A 13,807-nucleotide genomic window follows, 5' to 3' on the forward strand; every position below is an offset into this window, starting at 1 on the left:
AGAACGGGTGGAGCTGTAGATTACTAGAGCTACTCAGGTACTCCAGTCGAGATGGAAAATGCACCAGGAATGAAGTTGGCCCTGTTCTTTTATCGTCAGTTTTGAAAACAACTCCACAGATATTTGCCACTACTGCAAACACCACCTTCTGTATTAAGGCCCAGATTGGAACCTAGCAGGAAGAGTGGTCTTCCCTGGAATCTGAACCAGCCATGGCCGGGACACTCGAGAAGCAGAAGAGTAACTTGAGTGGCAGTAGCTGTGACATTCGAGGCTGGAGGAAATTACAGTAAGTTCCTTATGAGATCCTGCGGTCTCAAGCGGGTAATTTGCCAAGCTTTGCGGAAGTAGCTTGACCCGCTTGGCTCCGATATATAGCTTTGTGTATGCATGTAATAAGCAGGGATCTTCAAACTTGGCCCTTTTACGACTTGTGGACTTCAAGTCCCAGAATTCTACAACCAGGCATGCCGGCTGAGGAATTCTGGGAGTTGAAGTCCACAAGTCATAAAAGGGCCCAGTTTGAAGACCCCTGATGTAAAGCCTGAACGCTTCTCGGGTCAGATTTAGACGACTGTAGCTGCTGTACTTGGCAGACGGGCAAAGAGCTCTCGCCCTTCCGTGCAAATTGTGCGTCCTTGTTGTTTTCCACCGGGTGGCTGCCGTTCACCCAAAGGTTAATGTGAAAAAATAATTTTCAGAGGAACGTGCGTAACTTGTGAATCATCCGAGTCCCTCTCGGGATCTAAGGCCTTGGCTTATTTGCTGTCACTATTTCGAGGAGGCGCGCAAGCCACGATCCTAGTTACTCCTAAGTTCCACCTTGCGAGCTCCCCGCTCTTCCTTGACGCGCCCCAGAGGGAGGGAATGGAGACTCCCGCATGCGCCGCCGCCTTCGCTGGGCTGAAGCCATCGGGACTCCGCCTCCCTCCCTCTTTTTCTCCTTCCGATGTTCTCGCTGCTGCTGCCGCCGCCGCGAAACCGGGAGCCGCTTCAGGTACGATCCTGATACAACTTTCCTGAAACCTTTCAGACTGCAGTCCTGCCCCGGCTGATTTTCCCGCAGACACCCCATAATAGACAGCTCGGAGGGGGAGGGGGGGCTGTCGCCATGGAAACAAGACAGTCTTCTTGATGCTTCCCCATCGTCTTTTTTGGCCTCTCCTTTCTAGTGTTGTGGTCACCATGGAGATCTGGTGGTTTTTGCCTTCCTTGGAAGGTGTGTTCCCTTCCGATCCTCTTCGCTTCTTTCCCGGGCGGGGTGTGTGTGTGTGTGTGTGTGAAATTGAAAGCATCGCTCTTTCCTTCCTCTTCCATGTTAATAGGACTGCCATGACTGTCTTCCCTGAACATTCCTGGAGCATTATTCCATTTTTCTCCTGCTTCCCCCAATGGACTGCTGTAAAGCATTCTCTCTCATTGGCAAAAGGATAACATATTCTAGAGAATCTGACCTTTTTTGCCCCTCTTGTCATTTGGGCAATCTTTGTGACAAAAATAGGATGCTCTTTGGAGAGAAGAAGTAAAGAAATGAAAGAGATCACATAAGGCCCTATGGAGGCCTGGATGTGACTACGGTAATTTAGATATGCTGTTGTAAGCCTGGCTAAGTTCCTAATTTATTATTTGTTTTTTAAAACCCTGCCTTTTGCCCAACTGCAGTATGAAGATCACTTTTATACTGGAGTGCGGATGTTTTTACGCTGTCTTCCAAACCTGATTCCTCCAGATTGTTAGACTAATAAAGGCAGAAGAGGCAGGGCAGGCCTGAATCGGGTTTGTTACTGCTGTTCAGGAATCATGCAAAAATGCCAGGCCTTCATTTACTCCTATGTTGTAGTTGCCAGTATGTGGGGGGGGGGGGGAAATCCATCCATGCTCCTCAATTTAAAATCTTAACATTTCTTTCCTCTGGGTGGATGTGAGGGTGGGAATGTGCAGTAACAATAAATCTGAGATTTACAACCGGCATTCAGCAGAAAGTCTGAATATATATACCAGTAAAAATTGCCATTAATAGTAGTGACTTGTCATTTGTTGTTTGTCAGAGCCTGACGCAGAACTCTTATAATACATTGGGATGTACATTTTCTGTTCTGTCTGACTGTTGTCTTTACTTAAATTTATCAGCCTTGTTATATTAGCCTATCACATCTGGCAGAGTAGGCATACTGCAGGGACCATTGGCTATGAACTTACATTTGGTGGGTCCCAGGAGAAGTACTTTCTCTGCTGTTGTGCCCACATCATGAAACATTCCCCCCCCAAACAAAAAAAAATTAGATCAACTCTGCCCCTTTTGATATTTCAAAAAGTTCTCAAGACCTGACTATGTTATTAGGCCTGGGACTCCCAAGCAACCTAGCTTAGATTTGCATGACTCCATTGTTGAGATGGCCATGTTTAGCCCTCCTCCTTCACCTATGGTTTGTATCTTTAGCTTCTGTTAGTTATACTAATATGGATTTTTATATTTGATATTTGATGGTTTAACATCTGTTGTTTTTATTGTAACTGTTGTACGCTGCCCAGAATTGATTTGGTGAGATGGGTTACTATATAAATTTGATAAATACGGTAAATAAATTTATAACAAAGTTAAAGATGGTCATTCTGAATACATGAATTTGATCCTAGCCATTTGTAGAGCTGAAACCCTGCATATTAAAACATGGAACTTGATTACGCTGCTTCCCATTGTAAATCCATCTCTGACCCTTAAGTTCTTTGTACTCTTTTGACTTCAGGCACTCAGTTACCAGCTCCCCTGAGCAGCCAGTTGCGGTGTGGGGCATGGCAGCAGTGTGGCAACAAGTGTTGGCTGTAGATGCACGGTGAGACTCCTAGTTTGAATGCATAGGTGGCTTCAACAACAAGGAAAAGGAAGTAGGCCAGTACAGTGTAGTGGTTAAGATGCTGGTCTGGTATCAAGCGGGACCCCAGGCTCATGTATATTGAGCCATGAAACCTCCCATCAGACTAGCTGTTCTCTCTCAGCCCACCTTACCTCACAGGATGGTTATTCTGGAATGATTGGGAGAATTATCTATATTGTCTTGAGCTTCTGAACAAAAAATGCAAGATATAATTCCAGCATACATGCTTACAAATAAGTCAAGTGTATGGGACAGGTTGTTCTTAACTGATGTCCAGGGAAGTAAATTATTGAGCACACCGCTTCATAAATCTTGAGATTTTATTCCTATGAACTGATTATAGTTTAGTACTACATTATAAGGTTAGGAATTAATTTAACACTGAGGACATGGCATGAGAAATGGGGGAAAAGCTCTCTGACATCTTGATTTTTGAGAACAAAATCATCATTTATCATTTGAGAGAGGGAAGATTTATCTGATTGGGAAGGAATAATGAAGGAGTTTTATACTAAATATTTCAGTGTTTTTCTTTTAGTGGACTTAAACGAATACAGCACTGTACTGAAATGAGCAGAGGTCTTTGTGCTGCAGAGAATTTTATACTCTCTCAGTTAGTGGAAATTCAGAATGATGCTAAGTAAAAGAGAAGGTTAAATTCAACAAGGGTACTACTGGCTGAGGTTTCAGGCAGCTAATGCATCATCTTGTCTTGCAGATACAACGCGTACCGCACCCCAAACTTCCCTCAGTTCCGTACACAATACATCCGCAGACGAAGCCAGTTGCTGCGGGACAACGCTAAAGCCGGCTTCGACCCCTTGCTTCGTAAGCAATACCTGCGGCTACGCAGTCAGCTTCTGGCCCAGCGCTACGGCCCACTCTCAGAACAGAGCAGCTTTCGAGCTTACAGCAACAGCATCGTCCGAAGCAGTCGCACTACACTTGATCGCATGGAGGTACTTGGGTTTTTGCACGTTAAAAATAGTCTGATGGTAATCAGTTCAGTATATCTGATAGGGGTAATGAAGTTTTTTTTAAAAAAAAGCTTTGAAAACTTAATTGCATTTAATCAGTGTTGCATAATTCTGATTCTGTGTTTCAAAGAGGTTTGGTATAACAAGAAAAAAAGAGTAATACTAGACCAGGGGTCCCCAACCCCCGGTCCATGGACCAGTACCGGGCTGCGACATGTCAGCAACCAGGCTGCACAAAAAAGCAAAGACCTATCTGTGGGATGCAGGCAGCACACACCACACACCCTCCAGTCTACGGAAAAACCTCTCTCCACGGAACCGGTCCGTGGTGCCCAAAATGTTGGGAACCTCTATCCTAGAAGACCATTGGAAAGAATTAAGAAATTAGCATCTTGTTGCTTAGAAATTACAGGTAGTCCTCAATTTACAACCACAACTGAGTCCAAAATTTATGCTGCTAAGTGAGAAATTTGTCAAGCGAGTTTTGCCCCATTTTACGACTTTTCTTGCCACGTTTGATAAGTGAATCACTGCAGTTGTTAAATTACTAACACAGTTGTTAAGTGAATCCGGTTTCCCCATTGACTTTGCTTGCCAGAAGGTCGCAAAAGGGGATCACATGTCCCCGGGATGCTGCAACCATCATAAAAGTGAGTCAGTTATCAAGCATCCAAATGTAAATCACGTGACCACAGGGATGCTGCAAGTGTAAAAAATGGTCATAAGTCACTTTTTTCAGCACCGCTGTAACTTCAAACAGTCCCTAAATGAACTGATATAAGTTGAAGACTATCTGTACTTACACTTCTTTAGGCACAAGAGCTTGAAAATGTCCAAACAAGAATTGGGGAGATGGGAGAGATAGAACTTTGTCGATACCATGTTATATAGCACTGAAGTTTCATTGTTATTTGTTTCCAATCCAGAATCCCTGGGGACAAGCTTTGCTATTCTTCCCCTCACATAATGTTCCTCTGCATTGTGTCCTCCAACAACTTTATGTCTTAAAATGTAAACATTATGTGTTGTAACAATAGGATTTTGATGATGACCCAAGAGCACTGGGTGCCCGAGGACACCGCCGCTCTGTCAGTCGAGGTTCCTATCAGCTGCAGGCTCAAATGAACCGAGCTGTCTACGATGAAAGGTATAATGGCAACTAGAGAAATAGGTCCCATGTTCCTCTCAGTCTGCTCGCTTGCTGCGTGTTACTTTTTCTTCTTCTTCAAGTTTTAATCAGAAAAGGCTGGTGATAGCCAATGTTGTGACTCCAGTCCATTTAATCAAAGAATAATGGTTCTTTAGTTTTGTCTTGTCTCTGCCCCATTTCTGTTGAAAATTAAGGTCACGATCAGTCAATTGATATTATTCTCTTCCTTAGGTCACCAGGTAGTGTTGTCCCCACTTCGGTGGCAGAAGCTAGTCGTGCTATGGCTGGAGATACTACACTGAGTGAAAACTATGCCTTTGCTGGCATGTATCATATCTTCGACCAACATGTGGATGAAGCTGGTGAGTAGAGGAAGAATATAGCAATCAACCACATAAAGGCACTGCTAAGCTTCTTCCTTCTATCTGTCTCAATACAATAAAGGGCGTGTATATTACTATTTGCAAAAAAAAAAAAGATGGATACTAAGTATTGATCAAGTCCCTTATCCAAAGAGGTTATTATGATTCAGGATAGTCCAATATTAATCTAATGATTTTGTTTTCTCTTCTCCTTTTCCTCAGTGCCTAAAGTTCAGTTTGCCAATGACGACAAACACCTACTAGCATGCTGCTCTCTAGATGGCACCATTTCAGTGTGTCAGTTAGTACCCACTCCCCCTGTAGTCCTTCGAGTGCTGAAAGGACACAGCCGTGGTGTATCAGACTTTGCTTGGTCTCTCTCCAATGATATTATTGTTTCCACTTCACTTGATGCCACAATGCGCATTTGGGCTACAGAGGATGGCAAGTGTATCCGGGAAATCCCAGATCCAGATGCTTCTGAACTACTTTGCTGTACTTTTCAACCTATGAATAATAATCTCACAGTGGTGAGTAAAGTAACAATGGTATTCTTGTTCTTTATTCTCCTGAGCAAATTTTGTGAGATATTGGGGCCTTTGTCATCCCAGAAACACTAGCTTTCATATGGCTGGAGTTTATTCCTCAACTTTATTCCTATGATGAAAGTAAGGAATGCATTGAACAATTTAAAAGCATTGATATATTTATTCTTCTCTAATGTGAAGGAGGGGGCAGAAGAGCAAAGGAGTCTATTTATAAGAAGTTTAAACATTAAATTATCCCTCCCCCAAATTAAATCTCTCTCTCTCATGAAGATAGGGGTGGAGTGTTTGTAAGAAAACTACCGTTCTAATTCAGTTTACAGGGAGCCTGCCCATCACGATCTATTCTGAATCAAGACTGCTGTATTGTGATTAATCCCTTGTTATCACTGTTAACAGCCCTTTTTCAGATAGCTGAACTCATGAAATACCTTGATCATCCAGAAATACCTTTATTTGCATGTAGCGTAGATTACAGCATGATATAGTGAGTTAGGAGATATTATACAGTATTCCAAGGTCAGAAGATGGTAATAACTCACAGCGCCTGCATGTGAATCTGGAGCACATGTCTGCTGTTATCACATGTCTGCCAGTTATGGAGGATATCAGGCACAGAGCCAAGAAGGAGGAAGTTAGCTCAGAAAGAGGGGAAATACATCACAAAGAGGGAGGGATTAACTGGCCTATTAGCATAATGTATAATTTCCCAAAACAGCCACGTGATGGCAGCACACTCCCCGTCTGGTATTTCATAATACCACCATATAAAATCATATAATGGTAATTATTCAATGCAAATACACGTTTGTGGTTTGCTAGTTGTCATAAACACCTGAGAGATATAAGTAATAAACCTGAGATATAGACATGAAACCTGAGAGATCTAAAAAATAAACATGAGATATATACATAAAAGCTGAGAGATATAAGAAATAAACCTGAGATATAGACATGAAACCTGAGAGATCTAAAAAATAAGCATGAGATATATACATAAAACCTGAGAGATATAAGAAATAAACATGCATATACAATGCAATAATAAGAACTGCCATTACAGGCTGCAAATAGTCTAGATTAAAGTTCAAATAACTTGTCTTCTTGGAGTCAGGATCCAACCAGGAAAGGCGATGAGTTCAGTCTTCAAGGGGCAAAGGCAGGACAAGTTCTGTGATGGGTCTGATGAAGGTTTTAATGATGCCTTTTGATTCTTGAGCTTGATGGTCCTTAAACAGAACAAGGTCTCTGACAAGGTCTCTGACTTGGAAAGTGGGGTGAAGATGAGACCTTTGTGACTGGAGGGTGAGTTTGTTGCTCCCGCCATGTTGCTCCCCGCCATAATTTGAAGCAGGGTTGTATACAGGTGGTTGCTGTGGATTGCCTAGAAGTGGAACAGGATGCATAGCTGTATCATGCTTGTCGCTATCGCATTCTGTGCACTTGACAAAGGCTTTACAATTTTAAGCAAAATGGTCATATGAGGCACAGCACCTGTAGCATATTCCAAGTTTTTGAAGAACCTCTTTCCGCTCTTGTATAGTCTTAGCTCTAAGCTCACGACATTTTCTAAGTGGGTGAGGTTTTTTGTGAATAGGACACTGGCGATTAGGATCATCCCCACCACCTGAATCACTCCATTGAGGAGGAGATGACACAGGAGGTGAAATGTCCGTTTTTCTTGTAAACACAGCTCTATGTGAGTCTCTTTGTTGAGCTGCTGTGTTAACATACCTTGGTGATGATGATGGAGCAGGCACACTGGATTCATCGTAGTCGAAGCTGGGGTCATTGTTCGTCCAAGCGTGATGGCTTATGAACCTGCAAAAATATGAGAATGGGGGAAAGGAAACATTATGGCGTAGTTTGTAGTCTGAGCCTTGCCGTTTCCAGTCCACCTGCAGGCCGTATGGCAGTTTTGACACCACTGGATTGACACCATGGGAGGTGTCCAAGTAGCTTAGACCAGGTAGACGTGGGTCTGTTTTTGCCAATTCTATCTCCATGAGGAGATAACTTAGTTCCTGGAGCTTGAGATTGTCTTTGTTGCTTATCTTCAGAAAGTTTTGTAGTTTTTTGAATAGAGCCTTCTCTAATGCTTCTGGGCTTCCGAAGGCTTGTTCAAGTCTTGTCCACGCAGCTGCGAGACCTGCAACTGGAGAGTCAACATGAACTGATCTCAGTCTTTTAACACGATCTGCAGATCCTGGCCCCAGCCACTTTATGAGTAGATCGAGTTCCTCTCTGGCGGTAAGGTTGAGATCAACAACAACAGCTTTGAAGGTTGCTTTCCAGGATCTGTAGTTTTCTGGACAGTCATCAAACCTTGAGAGGCTGTTGGCGATGAGCTCTCGATGAGTCATATGTCTGGAGTAGTCAGAATGGTCTGGTCTTTCACTCCTTGATGCCAGAGAAACTTGTGGGGGCCCTTGGGTGTGAAAGTTCTCTGGTGAATAAGGGTGAGGCATACCAGGATAAAATGATGTTGCACAAGCGTTCAGCTGCGGTGTGGCTCCTAAGGCTTGTGCTGGCTGTCGATTCAATCGTTGTTCATTGCTGGAAGTTACGTTGTCATTGGCAAGAGGTGATGCAGTTTGAAGTGTTGGCGCACCTGTGATGTGGGGTTGAAGAGGTGCAGGCCTTTGTAGGCTTGGGTTATGTGTGTTATTCGTAGGAAGCACAGTTGTCGCACCTGTGTTGTGTTATTGAAGAGGTGTAGGCCCTTGCAGGCGTGGGGCTTCTGTGCTGTTCGTAGGAAGCGCAGTTGACGCACCTGTGTTGTGTAGTTGAAGAGGTGTAGGCCCTTGCAGGCGTGGGGCTTCTGTGCTGTTCATAGGAAGTGCAGTTGACGCACCTGTGTTGTGTTATTGAAGAGGTGTAGGCCCTTGCAGGCGTGGGGCTTCTGTGCTGTTCATAGGAAGCATAGTTGACGCACCTGTGTTGTGTTGTTGAAGAGGTGTAGGCTCTTGCAGTTCTGTGGTCTCTGAGTGGTGAGTCAGGACAGCATTGTTCGTAGGAGGTGCAGAAAATGGCTCTGCATCATTGCAAACATTATTTATTTATTTATTTATTATGCCTTAACACATATTGACTGGTGCGTTCCATCGGATCTTCCACTTCTATTGGGATGGAACAATCTGGATCGGTGCCTTCCCGCATCACCTGTTCATAGACCTTCAGCTTTGCTCGCGCAGCTGCTCGTTCCTTTTCTATTTGCAGAACTTTCATTTGGGCCTCCTCCTCTGCTTGACGGGCTTTGCTCTGGGCTTCTATTTCAGCTTCCCTTCTGGCAAAGGAAACAAGCACGTCCTTTTCTTCTGCAAGCGCACGGGCCTCTACTAGTTTGTCATGTATGGATGAAGCCCTGGAGCGAGAGGATCTAGCGGAGCGTACAGTGTGTCTACTTGATGTGGACCTATGAGATCTGGTCTCTGCAGTTCAGCAATATGGATTTTTGCCTTATTCTTTGCATCTTGCACTAGGAGATCTCTTTGCTGGTTCAGTTCCTAATTCTTGGTTAGTTCTGCTGAGGAATCATCTACATTAGAGTCATTCAAAAAAGGCATGCACTATTTCGAAACTCCTTCTTGCTTGCAGTTAACATGCACACATATGAGATTGCAGACAAAGGAATTCAAATTACATCTTCTGACTATTCTGAATCAAGACTGCTGTATTGTGATTAATCCCTTGTTATCACTGTTAACAGCCCTTTTTCAGATAGCTGAACTCATGAAATACCTTGATCATCCAGAAATACCTTTATTTGCATGTAGCGTAGATTACAGCATGATAAGGTGAGTTAGGAGATACTGTACAGTATTCCAAGGTCAAAAGATGGTAATAACTCACAGCACCTGCACGTGAATCTGGAGCACATGTCTGCTGTTATCACGTGTCTGCCGGTTATGGAGGATATCAGGCACAGAGCCAACAAGAAGGAGGAAGTTAGCTCAGAAAGAGGGGAAATACATCACAAAGAGGGAGGGATTAACTGGCCCATTAGCATAATGTATAATTTCCCAAAACAGCCATGTGGTGGCAGCACACAATCATAACTCGTGACAGTCGTAATCAGGTGACCAACCTGATTTTGCAATCTTTTTTTTGTGGCGATCATTGAGAGAATCACCATGATCATTAAGTGAATCATAGTCGTTAAGCAAATGCTGCAGTCATTAAGTGAACTAGTGGTTCACTATCATTGTGGTTTTGCTGAAAAAGAAGTGAATGCTGGCTTGGGGGGGGAAGCATCGTAAAATGTAATCACATGACTGCAGATGCTGCAAATGGTCACAAAGGCAGCCTGGTTGCAGAGTACCCAAAGTTCAGTCACACAAACGGGGGTAGGGGGAAACCTGATCATTGCAACTTCAGATCCAGGTCATAAATACTTCCCAGATAGGTCCTTCGGAACTTCAACAATTGCTAAGCAGTCAGTTGTTAGGACTAGTTGTATATGTTGCTAGTTCCTCATCTTTTGTTTACTGCAAGTTACAAAAATGGTTCCTTTATCTATCTCTCAGGTGGGAAATGGAAAACACAACCTTCATGTGATGAACATCTCAACAGGGAAAAAAGTGAAAGGTGGCTCAAGCAAACTAACAGGCCGGGTCCTCTCTCTTTCCTTTGATTCTCCTGGGCGCATCCTCTGGGCAGGCGATGACAAAGGCAGCATATTCTCCTTCCTCTTTGACATGGCAACAGGTGAGTTTCCAAGAGGATCTTACAGAGATTGGCTGGAGCCCAGTTTGGATCGGAGACTTTCTGCTTCATATAATTTTTGCAGGAAAACTGACCAAAGCCAAGCGCCTCATAGTTAATGAAGGAAGTTCTATCACCAGTATCTCAGCCCGTTCCTGGATCAGCAGAGAAGCACGTGATCCCTCTCTCCTCATCAATGCATGTATTAACAAGCTATTATTATATAGGTATGATCCTATTGCACCAAAACATGTGCTTTATTTATTTGTATATATGCGGAATATTAATAAATCCCATTTATTTATTTATTTATTTTATTTTAATCCCATTTATATCCCGCCCTTCTCCGAAGACTCAGGGCGGCTTACAATTTAAGCACAAACCAATGTGCTTAGCAATAGCCTTCATTCTATGTATATGCCTGCTTATTAGGGCTTTCGCCCGCCCCCCCAGCGGCATTATTACAAAGTCAGCTTATTGCCCCCAACAATCTGGGTCCTCATTTTACCTACCTCGGAAGGATGGAAGGCTAAGTCAACCTTGAGCCTTGTCGATCAGAAGGTCGGCAGTTTGGCGGGTCAAATCCCGAGTGCCGTGTAGCAGAGTGAGCACCTGTTACTCGTCCCAGCTTCTGCCAACCTAGCAGTTCGAAAGCACGTAAAAATGCAAGTAGAAAAATAGGGACCGCTACGGTGGGAAGGTAACAGCGTTCCGTGCGCCTTTGGCGTCTAGTCATGCCGGCCACATGACCACGGAGACGTCCTCGGACAAGCGCTGGCTCTTCGGCTTTGAAACGGAGATGAGCACCGGCCCCTAGAGTCGGAAACGACTAGCACGCATGTGCGGGAGAACCTTTACCTTTACCTTTATATATATTATATTTAATGTGCTTACATCATCCCTTTTACTTTTCTTAACAGGGTAGTGGATAATGAAGGAACATTGCAGCTTAAGAGAAGTTTCCAAATACAACAGAGCTCACATCCCGTCCACAGCATTTTCTGCCCCCTCATGTCTTTTCGTCAAGGCGCTTGCATTGGTACGATGCCTGTATGGCCATTCAGCCATTTAAAAAAGAATGTAGCAGAGCCAGATCTCTCCTATAGTTCTGTGCTTTTAATGTTTCCATTTCTTACGATTTCCTCTTTAACTAATACTGAGCTTAAAGGAACTGAAGACCCCTGCTTTATTAAGGGCCTATATTTAATGAAGGTTTTATTCTAATCACTTATTTTTTGTGTGCATTTCAGTGACTGGAAGTGAAGATATGTGTGTATATTTCTTTGATGTGGAACGTGCCACCAAGGCTATCGTTAACAAACTTCAAGGACATAGTGCTGCAGTCTTGGACGTCAGCTTTAACTGTGATGAGAGTCTCTTGGCCTCCAGTGATGCCAAAGGGATGGTCATTGTCTGGAAAAGAGAACAGAAGTAGCATATTTTCCTGTGATGAGAGAAAGGAATAATGCATATGAGACACAGCTATGAGGACGACAGGAATCCTGAAAGAGGATTAAAAGATCCAATCTTTCTTCCTATTGTTGCTTTATAGCTTCCTCATCCTGGAACATCCTGAGCATACTTCCATAATACAGTGAGACCACTGCTTTTGTCCTTTTCAGTTGGTGAGATTTTGTACAGCATACGAAGGTTTCCACTTACCCTGTGAAATGTGGCTTAATGGATTTCACTATCCAGATTACTGTTCTTTTGCTAAGAGAATGTGATCAATTATGCTACAGGAACTGCTTATGAATTGGCATAATAAAGTTTAGGACTTCAACGATTCTTTTCTAATTCAAGAACGTGAAGGCTAACTTAGGTTCGGTCCCATCTTTTCCTAGATAGCACAAAACTGCTTTACTATATGAAGAGTGCTCCATTCCCTCCTGGAAATATATTTACACAGCATGGGTTAAAGTACCACACTCGTTATTATGTAACACAAAAGCTATTACAGATGAAGAAAAACACCTGCCTCCATTCAGAAGGATCAACCTGTTATTGAATTTGTGGACTTCTGCAGCTTTAAATTTGTGCAGACTGCCCTTCAATATAGTAGAATTTATATAGTGGATACTTGCTTTAGCATGTTTCTCAAGATCAAGTTGACTTAGTACTTTCCTAATGTAACCTTTGTGTATGAAAGCCACAGATACGAACAGAGTATTTAATTTCACATTTAATTCCATGTTACTAGTAAGCCGTCTGGAATCTACCAAAATAATTAGCACAATCCTGATACCGCAGAAACAAATTTTCTTAGAAATGAAGTTCTGAAACGGGTCTACTTAAATTACAAAATGCATTTTTGTTACATCTTTCACAGCATGCATGAAACGAGTGTAAGAGGGAGGGTTGTTGTATTAAACTTTCTGTATTGTGGCTGTTATAATTTTTCTTTTGCTTTGTTCTCTCTTTTGCATAAGAAGAAACTGTACATTAACTGTCACTGGGGAAAATAGCAGGTGGTATTTAATCATAGGTTTTTCAGACAGGTACCTGGCAGAAAGAAATAGATTGAGAAATAACAGTAGTACAGTTAGGTAATCTTATCAAGAAGCTTGAACTGAGCTAAGGGGATCGTATCCATGGACATGCAAGCCAGTCACATCTTTGTAGCAAGGAAATTGCAAGGCGTTAGGCAGATTTGACAGATTTTTGAGTACAGTTGACAGGATTAAGAGATTATATGGTAATGGTGCCTGAAATATATAAATCAGTTTAACTCTAAAATGAAAAGTATGTTAGGCTGAAGAAACTACAAAGTTAACAGAATGTAAAGTAGCATGAGACTTTCAAACAAACTGTAAGTATGTTTAGGTAAAGGTATGTTTTTCTAAAAGGTAACAGCTGTATTTTCTAATAAACTATAACTGCAGTTGACTATTTAAACTGTTCTTACTTAAAAGCTGGTTATCTTTCCTAGGGGATGGTGGGGGGAGTCATCAATGGTATATTGCTTCAGAAGTACTGTAATGAATTCACCCCATGACAGTCACAGGCTTTGTTTTATCTGTCTTAATGGATCAGACTGTTATAACATTCTATGTACATAATATATACCAGGAAAATATTAGCACAAGAAGAAATCAGTGGTATCCTTAGTTGCTGGAAAGGCTGTACTCAGAAGAACAATGTCACAAGGTCTGCTGATAGCGTAACTTGGTATAACCAAAGATGATTTATCTTC

At 42.7% G+C, this 13,807-nt stretch overlaps 1 protein-coding gene across 1 annotated transcript; it reads left to right on the forward strand.

Moving 5' to 3' along the window:
* The first annotated feature begins 743 nt into the window (after positions 1-743).
* Positions 744-12,999, forward strand: WDR13 (WD repeat domain 13). Its single transcript, XM_083356516.1, has 10 exons — positions 744-997; positions 2,748-2,834; positions 3,595-3,835; positions 4,891-5,000; positions 5,235-5,365; positions 5,588-5,895; positions 10,437-10,617; positions 10,700-10,841; positions 11,535-11,653; positions 11,865-12,999. The coding sequence occupies exons 1-10, from the start codon at positions 882-884 to the stop codon at positions 12,047-12,049; spliced, it is 1,620 nt and encodes a 539-aa protein (XP_083212642.1). The 5' UTR covers positions 744-881; the 3' UTR covers positions 12,050-12,999.
* Positions 13,000-13,807: the final 808 nt, after the last annotated feature.

The sequence above is a fragment of the Vipera ursinii genome (assembly GCF_947247035.1).
Source record: "Vipera ursinii genome assembly, chromosome: 2".
Taxonomy (NCBI): domain Eukaryota; kingdom Metazoa; phylum Chordata; class Lepidosauria; order Squamata; family Viperidae; genus Vipera; species Vipera ursinii.

Excerpts from the sequence above, each read along its gene's own strand:
- WDR13 (XM_083356516.1), top strand. The coding sequence starts at position 882 with ATGCGCCGCCGCCTTCGCTGGGCTGAAGCCATCGGGACTCCGCCTCCC. Across the intron at positions 5,366-5,587 it reads CCAACATGTGGATGAAGCTG|TGCCTAAAGTTCAGTTTGCC; the intron begins GTGAGTAGAGGA and ends CCTTTTCCTCAG. Across the intron at positions 5,896-10,436 it reads TGAATAATAATCTCACAGTG|GTGGGAAATGGAAAACACAA; the intron begins GTGAGTAAAGTA and ends TCTATCTCTCAG.